The sequence below is a fragment of the Gadus morhua genome, chromosome 19 (genome assembly GCF_902167405.1).
Source record: "Gadus morhua chromosome 19, gadMor3.0, whole genome shotgun sequence".
Taxonomy (NCBI): Eukaryota; Metazoa; Chordata; class Actinopteri; order Gadiformes; family Gadidae; genus Gadus; species Gadus morhua.
The window spans coordinates 16287290-16308310 of NC_044066.1; the positions used below are offsets into that span (position 1 = coordinate 16287290).

A 21021-nucleotide genomic window follows, 5' to 3' on the forward strand; every position below is an offset into this window, starting at 1 on the left:
GTTCTGAGCGCGCGCGCAGAAATGCCGGAACGCGTTCTTGGCGCGCGCGCTGAAATGCCAAAACGCGTTCTGAGCGCGCGCGCTGAAACGCCGGAACGCGTTCTGGGCGCGCGCGCTGAAACGCCGGAACGCGTTCTGGAAAACCAAAACGCGTTCTGGGCACGCGTGCTGGCGTTTCAGAACGCGTTTAATTGAAGTCGAATTGTGGCACACTCGGCTTGCCATAGCCTACGGCGTCGTACCGACCGAATCACAGCCGTGCTGTTATCCAGTACAACAGCCGCAGACTCCCACAAGCGGGTGATTCTAGGTTCTGACTTTTCCTATATAAGGGGGGGGGGGGGGGGTAAATGTAGTATTATGTAGTATTATATTACCCTCGAATTTTATTTTGTCCTGTCCAAGATTCTGTGACCTTTAGTTACTATGCTGTTGCATGTCTAAGCTAATAGAACTCAGTGTGAGCTGAATGATGCAGTTCTGAACTGCTAAAGTGATGAAAGGAAAAATAACTGTTTGGATGAAGGAATAATCAAATGGATGGGAACTGTAATAACAATTCGGGGTATTTGTTAAATTGCATAATGAATTGTCAATTGCATAATGTAATGACTTATGAATTGCAAATTGCATTGTCCATTTGCATTTTGCTACATATATGGTTCCATACACCAGGTCATCCGGATTTCGAAAGTGTTGAATTCCACATGGGTTCTTTATTTTTTCCACAAAGAATGTCTTGCAATGCAGCCATCCTATTAACTGTCGTCACATATCTGGTGATTGTGCATGAACCTATAAACCATTGAGATCACACCCAGCCCATGCAGAGCCAAGGTTAGTTCATCCACTTGTGGGCCGATGTTCCGCTCTGTCCCATCAAAAGAGGGGCCCTTATTTTAACACCGGCTGTGATATAGCGCTCAGCCATCACAGGCCATTTAATCACCAACCCTTTTGCGACATCCCCCCAACCCCTCCTCCAGATGTTTGGTGGATGGATCAATGAATGTAAAAATTAGCGTGTGTATTATGCTTAATTGGAAAAGTTGGATTGAACCCTCCGACCCCCCCCCCCAGCCGGAACGTAGATGTATGCGCTGTTCTCGGACAGATATCGATGGCCACAACTTATGTTGATGTGAAATTTTCCTCAACACGCTACACCTGTAATGTAGTGAAATTGTGTTGATGAATCCGTTTGCGGGGTAAGTGAAAACCGGATATCCGACGAATATCAAACCTGCTGCTAACTTTTACCTGCTACAAAACGAGACAGCCTAAATGTTTATATTTCAACATTGTTACGATACCATCCGGACAGCAGATGGCGCTAGAGACCGGACAAGTATTGTAGTGCTTCAGGAAGTATTGTAGGCATTCAAGTGGAGAGGAGGGACGTGCGTTGACTGTATTGTTGTGAGCTCGTTCAAAGCTAGCCCGAGGGGTATTCAACAAAGCCGGTTTTATAACATAACCAGGTAAAAAACCCCAGGGTTTGCGGTAACCCTAGGTTTTCCGTTCCAAAATGAACACGGTATGTTAGTTACTATAGAAACATGCTCTGAATCAAACCTGGTCGGAGCAGGTTTTGCGCAGGTTAAGTTTGGAACATAACCCGGTTTTGGGTATTTAAACCCGCGTTCGCCGCAGATTGAATGTGTTCACAATGGCATATGCCCTTTTGATGAGAGCCCTGTTGATATCGGAGCGCAAATTCGTGCAATCCACCGGGAGCGATTAATAAAATCACGGCTCCACCTCTTGGCATATCCGGATGACTTTTTGCTGGAGTCTCGAGAGATATAGATTCTCGCGCGAATCTTTAATATATTTAAATAGCCTTCTCCAGCCTTACGTAGCCAACACTACCAATCGATGACCTGGCCTCATTTCACTCCAGACTATTTGCGTAGCCCTTTTTTGCAAATGGTAGTTTTCTCTATAATGTTGGAGATGCTGAGCACATTGGGAAAGCTACGGTGTGCTGATCCGTGCGTAAAGTGCGTCTTGCACTGAAGCGGTTCATGCGCTTCCCTGGACACAAACCCACGAGGGTCATACAAATGGAGTTCCACCAACTTGCAGGTCAGCATTATCTACTTTAACCAAATGGCACAGAAATTATCCTTGTTGACTTTTCATCTGGGTGTTATATTTCAGGATTTCCAAATGTAATTGGGTGCATTGATGACACACAAGTCCCCATAACGGCCCTATCTATAAATGAGGCTGAACAGGAAAGGCTATCACAGTATAAATGTTCAGGTAGGTATACGCAGCCTATATTGGCCATTTCCAATATCTCCATGGTTTGTTAAACCCTGTCGATCCCTTTTTTTGTATCATTACTAGATTTGTGATGCTTCCTACATGATCACGAATGTAGAGGCAAAATGGCCTGGTTCGGTCCACGATGCCAGAATGTATCGTGACTCAAATTTGAGCAACATCAACAGGGTGCGTTGCATTATGAAAATATATACCTCATAATTGTTGTGCTTGTGCAAGATAGCTCAAAGTTTGTATTTGTTCGCAGGGCATTCGATGTGTATCTCATATTGATCGAGGGTATCCATGCCTCCCGACGCTCATCACCCCGTACCCTAATCCCGCTCCTGACCACAGACAACATTTAACCTGGCACACAGCAGAACCCGCGTTAAGATTGAAAATACATTCGGGATATTGAAGTCCAGATACCAATGCCTACGTCACGTGGACTAAGAGTTTGTCCGGAACGGGCATGCGCAGTAATTGTTGCATGCGCCGTCCTCCACAATATCTCTGCGCAAAGAGATGCCTCCCCCCTTTGACCCGTTCCTCGAGGAGGAACACATTCCGCAAATGGATGTAAGAGCTGGACAAATGATGCGAGACCACATTTGCAGAAATCATTTCAATTTTAAAAAAAGAAATAAACACCCCAAACACTGTTTTCATCCATCATATTTTATTCTTTAGTTGCTGAGGGAGGGAAAATAATATAATTAGTAGGCTTCCTTGAATAGCAATATCATGTCCACTTTGAATTTCTGTCCAACCTCCTTTTTTACCTCTGTCAGCAGCTTCATGTAGGCCTACTCCATCTCCAAATCAGCCTTAATTTCCCGCTGAAGAAATTAAGGTTAATTCTTTAGCCTAATTGTCATCTTAAATAGAGGAAAATATTGTTTCAACATTCAAGCGACATACTTGGCCAATAAAGTAAGTGAGTAGCCTAGGGATATGCCTTACGTGCTCATATTGCGACCTTGATGTACACGGACCCGTCGCTATCGACCAGTCTGTTAAGAGACAAGTGAGTTCGAGAACACTTAGTTTGGTTTAATCATTATTAATATCATCAATAATGACTTGGAACTGGCAAGAAAAAGCCCACCTCAGTTCTTTCGGTGACCCATCCACGGCAATATCATCGGCCTCCTGTCATACAAAGAGCAATTATAAGTCTATTGGCTGAGTAGATATGCGCTTAACCGAAATGATGCAAAATAGGCCCACCGGATTTACAGAAACTGGAGGATGTTCAGTCGTAGCCGGCTCCATTAAAAGCAATCTGCATCTTAATGCATTGCATTGACTTTATATAGCGCTTTTTCCTAGACACTCAAAGACGCTTTTACATTGAAGGGGGGGACCTCACTCACCACCACCAGTGTTAATTAATCTTGATTAATTAGTGACGTTTTGGAATAGAGCCACATATACAGCAGGCATTAAAACATGGGATTTTCTACCCAGCTACAAAAGAACATTTGGAACATTTGCGCTGTGACACGCACACGGTTTGCATGTGTTCAAAGACATAAAAAAATTAAAATACAATAAACCTACATTGAACCAGTGGGTTGGCGGTCGACGGAGATGGCCCCGGACTCTCTGAGGAGGTACCTCCAGGTACCCCCTCCATGCCAGGGCGCCCTGTAATAATGCTCACAGGCTGCTCCTCAACCGGTGTGAAGGTAATTGGAGGGCCAGATCCAGTCTACCGACTGTCGGCCCTCTTACGATTGGCTTTAAAAAAAAAGTGGCTATTTAAATGCAGGAGGAGTGACAAATAGGCCTATGATATGACCATTTAAGTGCCGGGCTGACTAATATAGGACGATGGTGGGAAAGGTATACCACAAGTAGGTTTTTGTATTTCATTTTTACTTGTTCCAATGATCATTTGAGGGCCGTCAGATTGCATCTTGGTAGATTACAGATTATGAAATGTTAAGAAAGCTTAACTGAGATAGGCAATGAATAGATTCATAGTTCAAATATTTAGGATAGTGCTTTTGCCATGACACTTACGAATTTACGCGGTCAGCTATCCTCTGCCAGGCTTTATTTATCTGTATGGCACATGCTTTAGTGTTACCTTTCCTCACTATCACTACCTTCTCCTCATCGTAACTCTCCAGGAGAACCTGGAGGTCGAGATCGGTGAAATATGCGTTTCGCCATTTTCAACAGGATTTCCATGATCATCACGTCTCATGATCATCATCCTTATTTCAGAACACAAAACAAACATCAGCTAATTGGTTTGTAAACAGACGGTCTGTAGTGATCTTATTCAGCTTTTCACCGTCTATTAAAACAACAACTATACGATGCGCATCTTGCAAGCAGGCAAATGTGAAAGGTCACGTTGATGGCCTATCACGTCACCTACCGGCAGCGCAGGTAGACGAGGCTACCAACTTTACTTATATATTATTACCCCTTCCCCCCTTCAGCGCGTGCCTGCCATAGAGACCTGCAGGGAGCCAAGGTGCTGGAAGGACCTTGGCTCCTGCTAGTGTGCTGCTAGGATAACCGAGAGATGAACACTAACTGAACACTATTAGACTGGAATGTATCTATTCCACTTAAATGATGTATTACAATGATAATGTAGGACTGCAAATTCATTATTTTTCCTTTTATTAGAATTTGAAAAGTAAGACAATTGTATTGTTTTTTCATTCACTATTCAGAAGTTAAAACCAGTAGAAATGTTAATACAATTATTATTTATACAAATGAATCCTGTAAAAATGTTCGACATAACTGCAACAGTTAATAATAGCATTGAACATATAAAAAAAATAAGGAGAAAACAGACAAAAGTGTAATCTAACCCTTCATAAAGGGTTGTATTCAACAACTGGGGTTAGATTCTTGAACAATTGATCCTCGTTAAATGACAGCAGTACGACATAAATGCAGTTCTTTCAGATCTCACATAGTAGAGATTCTAATTCAGGAAACATTCGTTGTTTGGTGGTTTGTACGTTGCATTATCAAACAAAGGTCCTAGTCTGTTTGATTGACAGGTGAGATGATCAGGGGCGCAGAGTTGTTACCCCCATAACCATGGTACATTGAACAGAGGAATGGATAGAGAGGCTCACTGAAGGTGCAGCCAGTAGCAGAGTAGATATGAACCCTGGCTTCCACATCATAGAAGGAGACCAGACCCTCATCATAATCAACAAACACCCCCACCTTCTGGAGCTCAGCTCTCAGAGGGAGACGGACAGAAGGGTTATCTCTAAATACTAACCCATTCTTGTAGTAGTCCAGAATCCAGTAACCAGTCTCGGGGGTCCACTTGGTCTGACCTTTTCTGTCTACGGACTCTCTGGCCACTCCTAACCACCATCCAGTCTTGTCTTTAACCTGGACCTCAAAGTAAAATCTACCTGACGAGAAGCTCTGCCTAGAAAGTACAAATATATTCCATGTAAATCTCTTAGGGTTGTCTGGGAGTACCTTCCCTACACCTTCATCATGTACTTGTTTCCCATCCTCAGACAGGATGAGCCTGGTATGAGCAGTATCAGGATCCAGAGTCACATCTACTTCATACTGCTGGAACCTCTTCAGTTCAGCATCATCACGCAGCTTCTTCATCTCCATGTTCAGTGTCTCCTCCAGCTGATCCAGGGATCTCCTCAAGGTCCCTGCGTATGACGGAGGACGGACCTCCACCGTGGTCCAGTCCCTGGTGGGTGGAGGATCCTTCAGGGAACTGAAGGTCTGGAGGAAGTGGAGGTGGTCTTCAGTGTGTGAGAGCTGCTTCACCACTGAGCTTCTTTTGGTTAGATCTTCTATTTCCTGCTCCAGCTCTTTGATGAGGTCTTCAGCTTGTTTCACTGTGGATTTCAGTTTCTCTTTCACCGTTTGGTTGAATTCATCCCGGCACTTTTCAACACAGCCTTTCAGAGCATTGCAGAACTGCCCACCATCGGCTATCTCTCTGTCTGCGTCTTTCTTGCTCATTTCTACTGTGTCTTCGATCTTCTTAATCTTTTGTTTTCTCTCCTGGATCATCTGCGGAACTTCAGCAGCATTCCCCAGCTGGGCCGTCTTCACTTCATATTCCTCCTTTAGAGGTATAACAGGATGGGACTTGTGGTCTGCCTCTATGCAGAACAGACACACAAACACTTGTTCGGTCTGGCAGAAGAGCTCAAGAAGTCGGTCGTGTTTCTTACACATCCTGTCTTCCAGACGGTCCATAGGCTCGACCAGCCGATGTTTCTTCAGGCCAGCGACTCTCTGATGTGGCTCCAGGTGGGTTTGGCAGTAAGAGGAAAAACACATTAGGCAGGACTTCACGGCCTTCAGCTGGGTCCCAGTACAGGCGTCACAGGGAACTTCTCCTGGTTCAACATAAGAATGCTCTTTTACTCGGACAGACGTTCTGAATCTAGACTGAGCAGCCAGCTCTGATAAGAGGATATTGACCTGTAGATCAGGTCTTGGTTTGAAAAGCTTGTTGCAAACAGGACATTTGTACTGGACTTGTTCATCCCAGAACTTTGTAATACAGGTTCTGCAGAAGTTGTGTCCACATGCGGTGGTAACTGGATCGTTGAACACATCCAGACAGATGGAACATGAAAAGTATTCTTCAAGCCAGGAAGTGTTAGCAGAGGCCATTCCTAAACACAGACGACAAGGTTTATGTATTGAGCAATTATATATTTCTTATTCCATAACGGGAAGAGAGGTTTTAACTTCTCTTGTGCTGTTTTACTCACCTTGTTTTGGTTTCTGTCCGTCTGAATATTTTTTCCACAATGGGTTTCGTTTCCAGAACTGCGCGTCCCCTTCTCTCCTCCCCTAAAACCAGTCCCTTCCCCTAACACCTGGCTCCGCCCCCACGGACACAGTTCACTGACAAGTAAATGAAAAAAATCATCAATCATCATGTGATGATTTTCAAGAGTTTGAAATCAGTTTTTTATTTGTTGCGGCGGTGGACCGACGGCCTGCCCTCATATGTAAGCCCTCCCTGTGTTTGACATTTGTATGCAAACTCCCAGGAGCAGGGAGGAGTTGGACAGTGTTGAAGGATACATTTGGTAATGGAACAGGTGGGGTTAGACAGTGTTCAAGGATATATGTGATAATGGAACAGGTAGGGGTTAGACAGTGTTTAAGGATATATGTGGTAATTTAACAGGTAGGGGTTAACTAAGGGGGCATCTTGCTCTATAGGATGCTACAGATGTTGCAGTCATTGTGGAACAAACCACGTTTCAGCTTGGAGTTGAAATCGCTCACCACTACGCACAGACCCACAGGCACGCACGCGCACACCATACACACGCACGTTACGTATCATTGACTCTCTTTGCGCCTTTATTTCTAAAAGGCGACTAACGAGTCACGAAAACACTTGGCGACTTACTCAGACCATCAGGGAGAAGGTGTAACATATAAACGTGTGATGGGGTTATTCTTTCCCATGCTGCTGGCTGCTCAGAGGTATCTCCACGTCTCTCCCTCTCCTCGCGCCGTCCAGCCAGTCAGTGGGCGTGGCTCATGGGGATTAGGACTCCGCACGAGCGGGAGCGTCAACGTCCCCATAGTGATTCACTATGAACTCCCCCAGAGGGAGTTCAGTCGTGCAACATCTATTTTAGATTCAAAAAACTAAATGGGGTAACCTTTGACATGTGGACACACGTAGTGTGTAATGTACGACAATAATGAACACAATCCTAGATGAGCTCTGGAGGAGAGCAGAGATAAGAGAGAGGAGGAGAGGAGAGGAGAGGATGGAGAGGAGGGAAGAGCTGACAAGACAAAGTCACAATACTCACAAACGTGGGGTGAAGCTAATCAGCTGGGTTCCCTTTAAGAAAATAAACAACCCCAGCGCCATAATATAGCCTACATATAATGTAGCCTACGCCATAAAATAAACACCAACGACACCCAATAACTGACCCTCAAAAATTGACCTCTAAGGGATAATACATTTGATAAACCAATGTTAATGGTAAATTATACTTGATTTATATTTACGTGTGTCTGTTTTCGAGTATATTTCAATAAATTAGATAAATAATCTAAATATGAGTAGTTTTAGTTGCATATTGCAGATTCATATTGAAATATTTCAATAAAACTCTTAACTAGACAGAATAAACTAATTGGAAGCTCATCGACCTAACTTTCTTAAATATGATACCATTTCGTTAATGGTGGTGGTTAGTGAGGTCCCCCTTCACTGTAAAGCGTCTTTGAGTGTCTAGAAAAGCTCTAAATAAATTCAGTCCATTATTAGTAACCCCTAATTACCCCTAATAACGTTTTATTTTCCCCCTCAAATTCTGTAAAAGTCATACTGCAGCCTATACCGTAAGTCGAATACTCGTGAAAATTGCAGGTTACCAATAACCCCCTCTACCCATGAACCCAAATGTGTGGTAATGCACCAAAAGGTGGCGCTATTGTAAAGAATCATGAGTTAGGCTTATTTCTCCTCACCAGATTGACCTGGACTCAAAATTCTTTCAGAATATTAATGTCTAGAATCAGACGCATTTATAAAACCCTGACATGATAAAAAGATTCACAGGGTACAAAAATAATCAGAAATTCACCAAAATCGCCACATAAAATCTTTAGACAAAGCCTCACAAAAATCAAACGGAACATGACATTCTGTGATTGCCGCTCATTTAAGAATCACAACATTGAACAGCACCTGATATTCATCAGGCCATCAACATTCCAGCTCATAAGTTTCCAAGAATCGGACTGCCAAGACACAGTATGGAATATTTTTCCTTCATAATTAATTCCGTTAGTGTTCTTGACTACAAATGTTTAATTTCCCCAGAATTTCAAAGGTTTTTCAGGTGTATGCTTTGAAGAAAGCATCCTAACCACCATCCAGTCTTGTCTTTAACCTGGACCTCAAAGTAAAATCTACCTGACGAGAAGCTCTGCCTAGAAAGTACAAATATATTCCATGTAAATCTCTTAGGGTTGTCTGGGAGTACCTTCCCTACACCTTCATCATGTACTTGTTTCTCATCCTGTCTGAGGATGGGAAACAAGTACATGATGAAGTTCACACATTTGGGTTCACTTGAGAAATGTGTGCTTAAATATGACAATTATATGTTATATTTATATATCTTTCATCAGTGTGTTCTTGACTTTTAATTTTGCTCGGACCCTGTTAATCACCGCTTGCGGTTATATTTATTATTATTATTATTATTATTATTATTATTATTATTATTATTATTATTATTATTATTTATTATTATTATTATTAATACCATGTTCGGTCACTAGATGGCAGACTAGGCTATAAACATCACGCTTGCACACGTCGTTTTAAATCCGGTAGCAGGGGGGCCTCCAAAAAGAGGTGAACCACACTGCCAAACGAAACTACAAGCTGATGCATACTTTCTAACAGAAAATTTCGATGTTTGCGTGAGAAAAACGTTAATGCTCTGTTTGATATAAGTTATTAAAGGTTGAAGGTTAGAGAAGAAATGTGTTGTGTAAATCACATCATTTTACTATCAACAAACGGTATCCATTCATCAATTTTTTTCTCCGATCATATTCCTTGAGAGTGAAGTTCAACATTTCACACTCAGTCGCCAGTGTTGAATGTAGGCTAATTAATTTCCCAAACTTTGAAGAAGTAGAAAACTGCTACAATTGCTCTTTAGATGCTAAATACGCCGCAATTCAACCTTTTTCGCCCCTTCGCCGGACTTCCAGTATGCAATTTGGCTGCGGTGGAAGAGGCATAAACAATAATTTTCCTTATTTTCCTTTCAGAACTCTACGCCATGTGACGCAGTGTTTGGTGTCTATTTAAAGGACCATTATCTCACCCCCAGGTGTGATGTTGATTTGCAATAACAAGTCATTCTACCCGCCCGACCCACATGATCCCTCCAACCCCATGATGGAGAGATCAACCAGCTGGTACAGTCCACTATCTGCTGTTCGGTTTATCTATAGGCCTACAGCATGGGTAAAAAACTGACACATGTTACGTCACTATAGGGTAGATTGAATTATTAAGTTACGTGTAGGCCTATAGCCCTTACGCACAGGTACAATCTAAAAGGGCTTAACATGCCATATATGTATCCACCCCTCTGACCCTAGCCCCCGGGGGCAAGAACAAACTCCCTTTAAATGGCAAGGAAGCGATCTTGAGAAGGAACGCAGAGTGGGGGATCCCTCATTCCAGGGATGAAAAGGAGTGCAAGGGGGGGCCATAATTGATTATAATTTAATAGATTCTACACTATTTTCTACCTTTCTCTAGCTCTCCCGCTGCGTCCACCCGCTTCCATCCCCCTCATCCCGAAGGTTTGGGGTCTTCGGCCATGAGCCTGAGGCGGTGGCGCTGAAGTCTCGTCTCGTCTCTGGAACTCTGACAGACGGCCAGGTGAGATAAGAGATGGGTGTGTAAACACCGGGGACACGACCACGGGCCACATCCACGCTCCGGCTGGAGGAGGCGTGGAGGTGACCCATCCATGGTCAGAACCGCCCCCCAAAATAAAATATAAACATTGCGGATGAATCGATCGTCCTGGCTACGACACTAGGACTTTGCATGTAGTTTTGGTTAAACTAACCACGTATTTTTTCCCCCGATCCTAATAGCCCTACTTTAAACGTTATGACTGTCTTCGATAATATCAAATTGTGCACTTTCACCTCAGCAAAATATTGCATTTCATGTGAAACTCACATTGAGAATGCATGATTGATAAGACATGTGTTACAAAACGACAGATGACCACATTAGGTGTATTATTAGGTTCCCCACTGTTCCTTACCTAGTTATTCGGAAGTCAAACCTAAAGATCTTATTTTAAACTAAATCCATCTTAATTGTTGCTTTCCCGGGGTTCACCACTAGGTAGAGCTGTTGCTTATGAATGAGGACAGCTCGTCCTAACCGCTTTTTGTTGAACTAGATGTGAGGACTGTTTGGAGGTTAAGCAGGTGGAGACAGAGGGGATGAGGTAAGAAGTGGAGAGAGGATTCGACTGGAACGGGTTGGGCCTCATGGGTCATTTAGGATCATTCCTCTTTTTACTATCGTGGCCCATGAGTTTTAGGTGCCCGTCGTGTTCCTCTGGTTTACAATAACCGGAAGGAAAATTTATTTTCATCATGGCTGTAAAAAGCACTGTGAGGAATGTTTAGTGCTGATTTATTTCCATTTTGTACGGTATAAACATATCTATAAACATTGACCTGATAAACTAGAATATTGTCATCCCTTTGATGGTCCTCTTGCTGAACCCCTCATACGACTCCTCATACTTAGTATTATCTCTTGGGCATGCACATCTCTAATATATTTGTATCATATCCATTTTACAACAATAATCATCAAATCAATAGTCCTTTTAATAATCATAATCATTATCATTATAACAATTATAATAATCTCCATGCCCTCTTTTGGAATCTCATTTTAAATCCAACCGTTAATTTTTGTCATAGAAAACCACTTTAAATACACAAACGTTATTGCATGGCGGCCAATGTGTACTACTCCTGCTGTTTCCTCTCCTTGTGTCCTTCCTTCCTTGCTTCCTTCTTCTTCTCTGACCTCCTCAGGTATCGATGAGCCGGACGTGGAGTTCTACCTTCGTGCAGTACGTCTCAACATGTTGGATCCCAAAGATCAGAGTCCACTGTGTGCTATTGGTTACATGCGTGGCGGCAGGGTTCCCATGAATCGCTCTAAGCCAGGATCGCTGTGTTTTATAATAATTCATATTGGCAATAGATATAATAAATACTTTTACTGAATCCAGGAGGGACTGCTACAATGGTTTGAGAGAGAGAGACACTGGCTGGCTGGCTGGCTGGCGAGTGTCTATGTCTGTCCGTCCGTCCGTCCGTCCGTCCGTCCGTCTGTGAATGCACAGTGTTGCTGCCAGCTCAGTGCCATGATGTTGTCTGCTTTAGTAATCCCATCACATTCACATATGGCTGCTGGATCCACGAGATCACGAACAACCTTGCTGAAATCCCTCTTCCAGGCTTAAAGTTACTCGGATTGAGTCGGAAAACAGCGGCCTGGACCAATCAGAGCGTCCCATAAGGAACTTCATGATCTATGTGACAGACATGAGAGACACATGGTTCATCCAATCACCTGCCAAGTATTTGCCCTTTCCCCAAACAGTTTCAAAGGAGGCCTTCCCAGGTGGTTCTGTGTAACAAATCATCTGGCGCCTCAGGTTAATATTGACAAGCACAGGCGATTATTCCTCAAATGTCAGAGGCAAGACTTGAGATGGTTTCAAAATCTAAAGGCTTGCAATTCTAATACCAGAAAAACAGCGGGCCGTCTTTTCTAAGTTAATCCACTAGCACAAGGATTACCAGAAGTAGAGAGGGGATGTCAGGTTACGTGCAGTCGTGTTGTCTCTCTGCTTTCATAGTGGCTTGAGGTTTAGGGAGTAGCTAACTTATTCTGGTTTCTTTTAACACTGGTGATGGAGTATTTTTTATTGTAGTATGACCTGCCTAGAGGCCTGCATGTTTAGTGGTGAGATAGTGTCAGGATGTTTAATTAGATTAATCTGATGCGAATGCAGTTGTAATCGGTTTATTATCAGTGTCCAAATACCCCCAATTCTCAATACTAGTCCCCTAAATATACAGTGTTCATTATATATAGGGTTTAGGAAATTAGGCAACTAGTGAGTAAAATAAAACTTAACGTTAGTCTTTCAATTCTCCTTCCTCCACACACAACAGTATGCACCCCAATACATTTATTTTCTCCTCCGTTAACCTTTGTAATGTCAAGAGCTGTATGCTTGTTTGCTCAACCGTATAAACCCCATGCAGTGACCTTTTTACAACGCCACGAGTCTAAAGGTGATTGAACATCGTTGACCTGCTGAAAGCAGCCTTGGAAAAGTCTGCGTACGATAGAGTTTCTGAGCTACAGGGTGATAAGTGTGTTATCCAAGCAGGGCCTTTGAATCCTGAATGTAAGCACCCACCGGTGTGGTCTAAAGCTCTTAAGGGGAGAAGTGTGGGTTTGGCTAAGAGTGTTAGCCCTGATGGGTCCATGTGGAGGGAGTCAACGCTAATGCGAACAGGAATTGGATTCTGTTGGAGTTCCTGAGGGGACTTATTGGAGCTAGGCCTATGAGTTTCATCTGTCAACACAGACCGACAAGAAGTGGTGTTTAGTGATGGGTGTAAAACGAATTTTATCCTTTGTGGCATCGTTGTTTCGGGCTAGGTATGACTCTGACAGTGGTAAATGTTTAACATGTGGTTATTCAGAGACTCAAGGTAAACTTGCGTTCTGGAGCTGGTTCCTCGAACACGACTAAGAATTCAGGTTATATTGGCAGTGGGCTGAGTGGTAAATAAGCCACGCCTACAGGTTTTCATTTACCCAGGTAACCCTTCAGTCTGTCTTCACTTGGGTGGAAATGGCAAAGAGTATGAGTACTACTAATATCCAATTAGGAGCGAAAACGGTTAAGACTCATTAAGGCCTGTTCATTATTTAATTAATAGACAATACGCAACAGGCAGAGAACAATACAACACCTTTGTTTTCATTCACTGTAGAGGCCTACGGGCCTACAATGAGATAATTATTAATCAATAACGATTAACATGAACTATTGTTTCAAATTCTTCTCACTCACAAGTCCAAACCCATGAAGGCTTTGCAGCGGATTAACCACCTCGTGTGTCGCCATGAACGACACAGTTATGCAGCGGCACACATTCATGTCAGCATCCATCGCAGCGTGTGCACACCACTCTTTCATCTCGCTGTGCTCTATTGTGTGTGTGAGAGAGTGAAAAAAGAGCGATTCTGCACAACTACACGCCCAATGGTGGCTCATACACGTCACGTTTAGCATATCGAGTATTTCAGCCGGAGAGACACGCATTAGGTTAATCTGGGATGCTGGGCCCGTGGTGACGGAGTGAGTCATCCGTGTGTAGATACGGCCCGGCCGGTAGGGAGTCGTCGTCTGCCGTGGGCCTGTGGGATCTGCGTAGGCGAAGACACGAAACGTGTTTTCCGTAGGAATGTCGGATGCAAACACAATAAATGACACTGGCCTTTTGGGAGATGAACCGAATCACACGCAAACGAGACGAGAGAGTGTGTGTGCGTGTGCGTGTGTGTAAACACACACAGTGGCTTCAAGCCAATATCATTTCAAAATCAAATGATTAAGGTCTACAAATACATTTGTGAACTTTACACATCCATTTAAAGTTAATGCACACAACAGTTAATGATATACAATTTAAAAACGAAAACATAAAACCACTTCACTGATTAAAAAATTGTTGTAAAGCCATTAAAAAATTCAATAATTATCAAGACATTATATTATTTATTAAAATGTATTATTAAAATCTACCACGACTGACTTTTTAGTAGCCATGCCCAACTTTTATCCCTCGTGTATTTCCGGGAACACTCGGGTGCACTCGGGCCGGCCCGGCGTGGAGGGGCAGAGCTCCGTTGCTGCTCGTGCGCCAGACGGTCGGTCCTCATTACCGCAGAGCCTGACGACACCTGAGAGTCGGCGAGAGCACCGAGTACACAGGTGAGTTCACACTTTACACCTCCCTAAAGCACGTAGGCTTCGCCTCGTAAGCGTTTATGTTGGCTTCGGTGTGCGTAAAAACTAAGTTAGCCTCCAGAATAAAAGTTGAGTCGGGCTGATCTGGAAGTTTCCTGCAACTTGTGGTGCGTATCCTGGCTGTGACGTAGCCTGGATAAATGCTGATCTTTCGTGATGACATCTGCTCGGTATCAAAGACTAAATGACTGCATTTTATCTTATATTAAGTCTTATTTCTCTCTTTATAGAACCCCCATCGCCCCCCCACTGTGAGGAATGAGGAACCATTAGAAGCTCTGGTCCGGCTGAGAGGAGCTTAAAGTTGATCGTGCACTTTCCCCAGGAGCGCGCCTCTCGTTCCCGTTCCCGACCCCAATCCACGCAGACGTGCTCTTGAATAACCATCCGCTCAGAGGCATCATGGCAACGGGCGGATTCAAACCCAACGCCCAGACGGACTTCCTGGAGGAATGGAAAGCCAAACGCGAGAAGATGCGTCTGAAGATGCTGGGGGACATCGCCGCGGCAACCGGCGCTAGCGCGGGTCACCCGGGTTCAGGTACACCGGGCGCAGGTACCCCTGCAGCCCCCCTCGGCACAAGCCACAGCAACAAAAGCACCCCAAACATGGAGCTCAATAACAATGGGAACGTGGAGCGCGGTGGGGGGTCCGCCGGGAACATCGCGTCCGCGGCTCTGTGCCAACCCATAGCGCGGTCCATGTCGTCCCCGGCCCTGAAGAAACCCGAGGCGGAACCCCATCCCGGGCCGGCCCCGCCAGGGGGTAACCTGAAGAAGCAGTCCCATCAGTCGGATCAGAAGGCTCCTCCTCCTCCGTGCCCGTCGGTGGAGTCGAGCCCCACGGCGGAGGTGGAGGAGGTGGACGGGGACACATCCAGTCCGTCCCCCGGCAAGGGGAAGGACAAGAAGTGCGCGGGGCCCAGCGCCAGAAAAGGCAAGGGACAGATAGAGAAGAGGAAGTTGCGGGAGAAGCGGCGATCAACAGGTGTTGTCAGTATACCGTCCAACGAGGTGAGTCTTCCACCCCCACTTTGTTTGTTTTGTGTGTTTGTTTGCCATCCGTTGCTTTGCGAGCTTCTTCAGTGTGATGGTGGGCAGCACACAAGTCATAGTTGTCAATTACCCACAGAACTACCTGAAGCACCTTGCAACATAACAAACATAACAAATATCGATTTCTGTTCAAATCCTGTACACACAGGCACACGCACAGTCCATATTTACCTACAGCACACACAAAAAAAGTGTGTGCGATTAAAAAAAAAAAAAATACTGGTTTTTATAATGTCATGGGAAAATGCCTTTAGATAACACTCAGGCCAAAAGCCAAATCCAATGCATGAGCATGCAGGTATGAACAGGTGCTCACAAACACTTTGGAGGAAGTCCCATAAGCGATAAAGGAAACCACCTCAGACCTGCAGAGAGAGGTTGTGGTCAAACTCCACAACTCAGACTTTGACTGTGTGGTGTTGCTTGTTGGTGTACTTTGTGTTATTATGCGCTCACCGGGCCGTAGCTAATGCTAGGGCGGCGGCTGGGGTTGCTGCTGACTTTGCCCATGGGCCTCTATATGCTATAAGCTAGCAGGAGCGGCTAACATTTGGACAAGTGAGGGTTTGTTTTGTGAAGGGGAGAGAGAGAGAGAGAGAGGAGGAGAGGAGAAGAATGAGAGAAAGAGCTGGAAAGCCGTTTATCTTGGGGTTCAATCTGTCCACTGCAGAACTGTGTGCTTCCATCTGGAATGCTGCACGCGTTCCCAGAGCAGTCTGATTAACCAGGCCCTCACACAGACCGCTCTACAGTCGAGGGCTATTTCTATATCAATCACAGTCTACAATCCTGTCCCCCCCCTAATGATCGCATTTCACATCTCCCCTTTCAGTCCAACCTGTCCTCAACGACGGATTCTCACTCACACTCGCAATCACAGAACCTCATTTCGGCCTCATCCCAGTTTCCTGAGCGGAGGGGCTCACCGTGGGGGGGGGTCGGGTAACCCAACACCCAAACAGTTGACACAGCAGATCTCTTCTCGCCGGCCGCGCGAGCCCTTAATCCCAGTTCAATAGCGCGTGGAAGCAGCTGCTGTCTTTGTCTCCCTCCCAGGTGCCAAGTCCGGCTCGCGGCCCCGCGTCGATCGCTGTGTACGCGACCGGCGACGCGGGGAATCGAGATGTGAACGAGAGGCCTGCTAGGGGACGACAACGACAGTGCAGTGCAGTGTATTGCAGTGTGGTTCTGCACAGGGGAAACCGCAATTGCCCGGGCGGTCTTTGTTGTCCCAGAAAGGGTTGGGGGGGGGGGGGGGGGGGGTGTGAGGTTGGATGAGCCAGAAATGGTGTCCGCGCCGGGTCTGTCGTAGCACCGACTGGGGGGGGGGGTCAGACTTGTGAACGCGGCCTCGGTGATAATGTGAGACCGGGCCGGGGGTTTAACCAAAGCAAGCGCTTGTGGCGGTTGGGGAGGAAGGGTCAAAGTTCACTGTCGACCACGGACAAGTGCGTCATACCGTGTGTCAGAGGAACAGAAACGCATGGTTGGGTACCTGTGTTGGGGCAAGAGGGTGGCCTTTGACCCTAACTGCCCCCTCCCCCCCTGTGTGTGTGTGTGTGTGTGTGTGTGTGTGTGTGTGTGTGTGTGTGTGTGTGTGTGTGTGTGTGTGTGTGTGTGTGTGTGTGTGTGTGTGTGTGTGTGTGTGTGTGTGTTCACAGATAAATCAGTTACTTTTCACTGGGTCTGGACCAGATTACCTTCCGGATCGTGTTCGTGTAACCCTAGTGAGTCATGAGCTCCGACCATTGAACATGAACTCAGATGTGGGTGACTGGTTCAGTGGATCAAGGCCACGGTGAACACTGAGAGGCCCCTCAACAGTGGGGCCCCTCCAGCGAGGCCCCCGGGCTGCTGTTTGACGGCACGGTATTCATACAACGGTCTGACACCCTACACATAATGACGGAATTACCGGCGATTGGCCCGATTAAGGGACCACAGGGCAGTCCGTCCAGCGGGATTACCTCATCTCGCAGAGCGCTGTTTGTTTAGCGCGGCGACTTTGTTTGCCGTTATGATCATGTGGTTCTGGGGCCGAGCGGAACGGCCGAGGTGTTGGCTTTTGTGGGCGAGCTGCTTGCGTGTGTTTGTGTTGGGTGTTTCTCGCTCTGTTGCGTGTGGGTTGGACGTGCTGGCACTTCTTACTTATTGTATGGTGTTTGTCCTTGCACTTAATGTACACACTTGAGGAAGGGTGTAAGTGCTGGCACTTAATGGCCCTCATTTATCAAACGAGCGTACGACAGAAAACGTGCGTAAAATGGACGTACGCTCATTCCAACGTTGAGCTTGGCATTTATCAATTTGAACGTGAGCGCAGGCTGCGATGAAATCTCACGTCAGGTCTGAGCGCACTACATGGTCAGAGTCATCTCGGTGAGTTACGCTGTAGTCGCACTGCACCGGCCTCCTCCCGTTTCTTGCTTGGCCGGCTTCACAGCCGCAACACGTTTTTTGGTGCTGAGCTTCATGTCGGACCATTTTTTCTTCACCTTATTCGGAATTAAATAACTTTAACGGAATGCAAACAATAGCATATATGTGAAATGTTTTAAGCTGGATAACAGAAGTTGTACATTTAATTTATTATTTAATTAATTTAATTAACAAACCTCTTCCGTAGCCCGACGAATATTGGAAACACTATTCACTGCAACAGTTATTTCCTTCCATATAGCATTCTTTTGCTGGCCTTTAATGCCAGCTTTTAGGCTACCAAATAAAACCAGACGGTTCGCATCCACCAGTGACCCGAGCGTCTCCATTTGGGTCTCGGAAAAATTCCTCTATTTTACCGTTGGACGTTTCTCCATGTCGTAAAAGTTAGGGGCGAGACTTCTGAAGACGTGCTTTTATATGGGCGTGTTACGTTAATTACGATCGATCTCAGCCGCCGTATTTATCAACACCAAGATCCTTCGTACGCTGGGATTGGTGTGATACGAAGGTTTCGTAAATCTCACGTGGGTCCTATCGTAAGATGAATCATGCGTTCAGATTTGCGCTCATTTCTACGTTCGTTTGATAAATGAGGGCCAATGTGCGCACCTGTTGTATGTTGTCCGTCCTTGCACTTAATGTACGCACTTATTGTATGTTGTCCGTCCTTGCACTTAATGTACGCACTTATTGTATGTTGTACGTTCTTGCACTTAAAAATCGTACTTAGCATCGTGTATAGCCTCTTATCCTAGCTAGCTTTGTTGTGTACGGGGAATGGGTTAACCTAGCGATGGTTAGTGCTTGGCACTTGGTTCTATGAACATCCTTACTGTACCGACAGCCATATATTGCTTCGCTTCTAACAAATGTAAGTCGCTTTGGGTCAAAGCTTCTGCTAAATGTCATAAATGTAAATTTAAAGTGTCCCCGTTTTTAATCCGCTCGCTGGTCAAGCTGGTCAGACGTGTTGGACCCCCGCTGAGATTTGATAGTCGACGTGCAAAAACCAAACAGGGTCGTATTTTTGAGTTGGTCGTAAGCTTTTAGCGCTGTTGCATGCATGGGGGCTGAATGATCGTCCTGCTTTTCATAGTAAACGGTTATCAGGCAACGAGATGATTCGCCAGAACGCTCTTGCCATGTGTTAATGGAAATACCGGCATGGGTGATCAAACTGTCTCTCCTCGCTTCACTAAAACATCCGTTAGCGACATAATTTGGGTAATTGACTTCCATGTACCGTTTTATCCGAGAACATATAGTGTGCACCACAAATAAAAAAATACTCAACATGGCACTTATGTCATTTGGAATCCATTAGCGCCTATATTTCCATTGTTTTACATTTGTGGCAGGAACGCACAAAATAAAGGGGCTTTGGTAAGAGGAATTTCAGGGACTGATGTTTTATGAGTATCTATGTGTTTTCATGTATGTTAGTTATGACACCCATTGCACTCCTGGTCTTCCCTGGAAGGAGGGCTCCCCCACTCTGCGGTCCTTCTCAAGATTTTTAACTTGCTAATTAAGAAAGTTTTTCCCTCTGGGGGTCTAGGGTCAGGGGGGTGTCATACATATACGGCCTGTTAAGCCCTTTGAGACGGTACCTGTGATTAAGGGCTACACAAACAAAATTGAATCAAATACAATTTTCCCTAACTGAAGCGTTGTTGAATGCTGTGCCCTCACCTCTACAGCCAAGCGGACGTTCCTTGTCAGAGGGGCAGGGCTTTAGATTTGTGTGACGCTGTCGCACTCATCCCCTTAAAGGTCCACTTAAAGAGTTTCCCAGACCACATACCACTGAGACAGTAGCCTCTGCAGTAGGGTCATTACACTCCTCTCTTGTCCCTGTGGAGCTCTGCACATCTGCCGGAGCGTGGCCTGCAGCTGTGAGTTTGCGGTGCGAGGACTTTGAAGGCCACCGGAGGACCTTGTCTTGGATTCTCCCGATGTTTGGGTCTGGTTCTGGTCTGTGTTGCTGACAGACTGTCTGTGTGTCTTCTGATGTTGATTACGGTTAAGTTCCTTCTTATGCTTCAGGGGAAACTTTGTTTTGAGTTCAACTATGTGCCTCGATAAAAGGTTCCTTCTTCGTGGACTGAGGTGCACTTCCACAGTTTCAGAGTAGGATCTCATTACGGAAGGAATCAACGTATCAATCATGTCATGCATACAGTATTTACTGGATTGCCAATTTTGGGATGCGTGACTTGGAGATCTTAGTTGTAGATGGTTTCCAATGATGGAGTGTGTTAAAATTAAGTGTTTACAATGGTGTTAAAATACAAGAGAGGTTAAATATTACGTATTGTTAGTAATTCTAATGCCAACCAGCTGAATGTTAAGAAGGGGAGAGTGAAATGTCACTGCCTCCCCTAATTGTAATGCTAACCAGTTAAACGCTAACGGCTACATGTTGTTCTATGACATTCCACCAGAATGGAATGAAGTATGAAAAATCGACATTGTGTGGGAATAGAGTTTCACTCGCTGTTATAACTCTTTCCCCAAACAAGGTCATGTAATCACGGCAACACAACACTGGGAGTTTTATCAGCTGCTTAGGTAAGCGGGAAGTTATTTGGGCATTTTGGGATGT

General features: G+C 45.1%; 1 protein-coding gene and 1 long non-coding RNA gene across 2 annotated transcripts in view; both read left to right on the plus strand.

Annotated features, from left to right (window-relative positions):
* The first annotated feature begins 1643 nt into the window (after nt 1–1643).
* On the plus strand, nt 1644–2938 carry LOC115532568 (uncharacterized). Its single transcript, XR_003974071.1, has 4 exons — nt 1644–2088; nt 2164–2268; nt 2356–2460; nt 2540–2938. It is a non-coding gene; the product is annotated as an uncharacterized LOC115532568 (long non-coding RNA).
* An 11768-nt stretch (nt 2939–14706) lies between these two features.
* The window catches only part of pawr (PRKC, apoptosis, WT1, regulator), a 56597-nt gene continuing 50282 nt past the window's right edge, over nt 14707–21021 (plus strand). The window contains exons 1-2 of the mRNA XM_030341399.1: nt 14707–14882; nt 15149–15932. Of these exons, the coding sequence (XP_030197259.1) occupies nt 15321–15932 (612 nt within the window). The 5' untranslated portion in view covers nt 14707–14882; nt 15149–15320. The remainder of the gene's footprint in view (nt 14883–15148; nt 15933–21021) is intronic.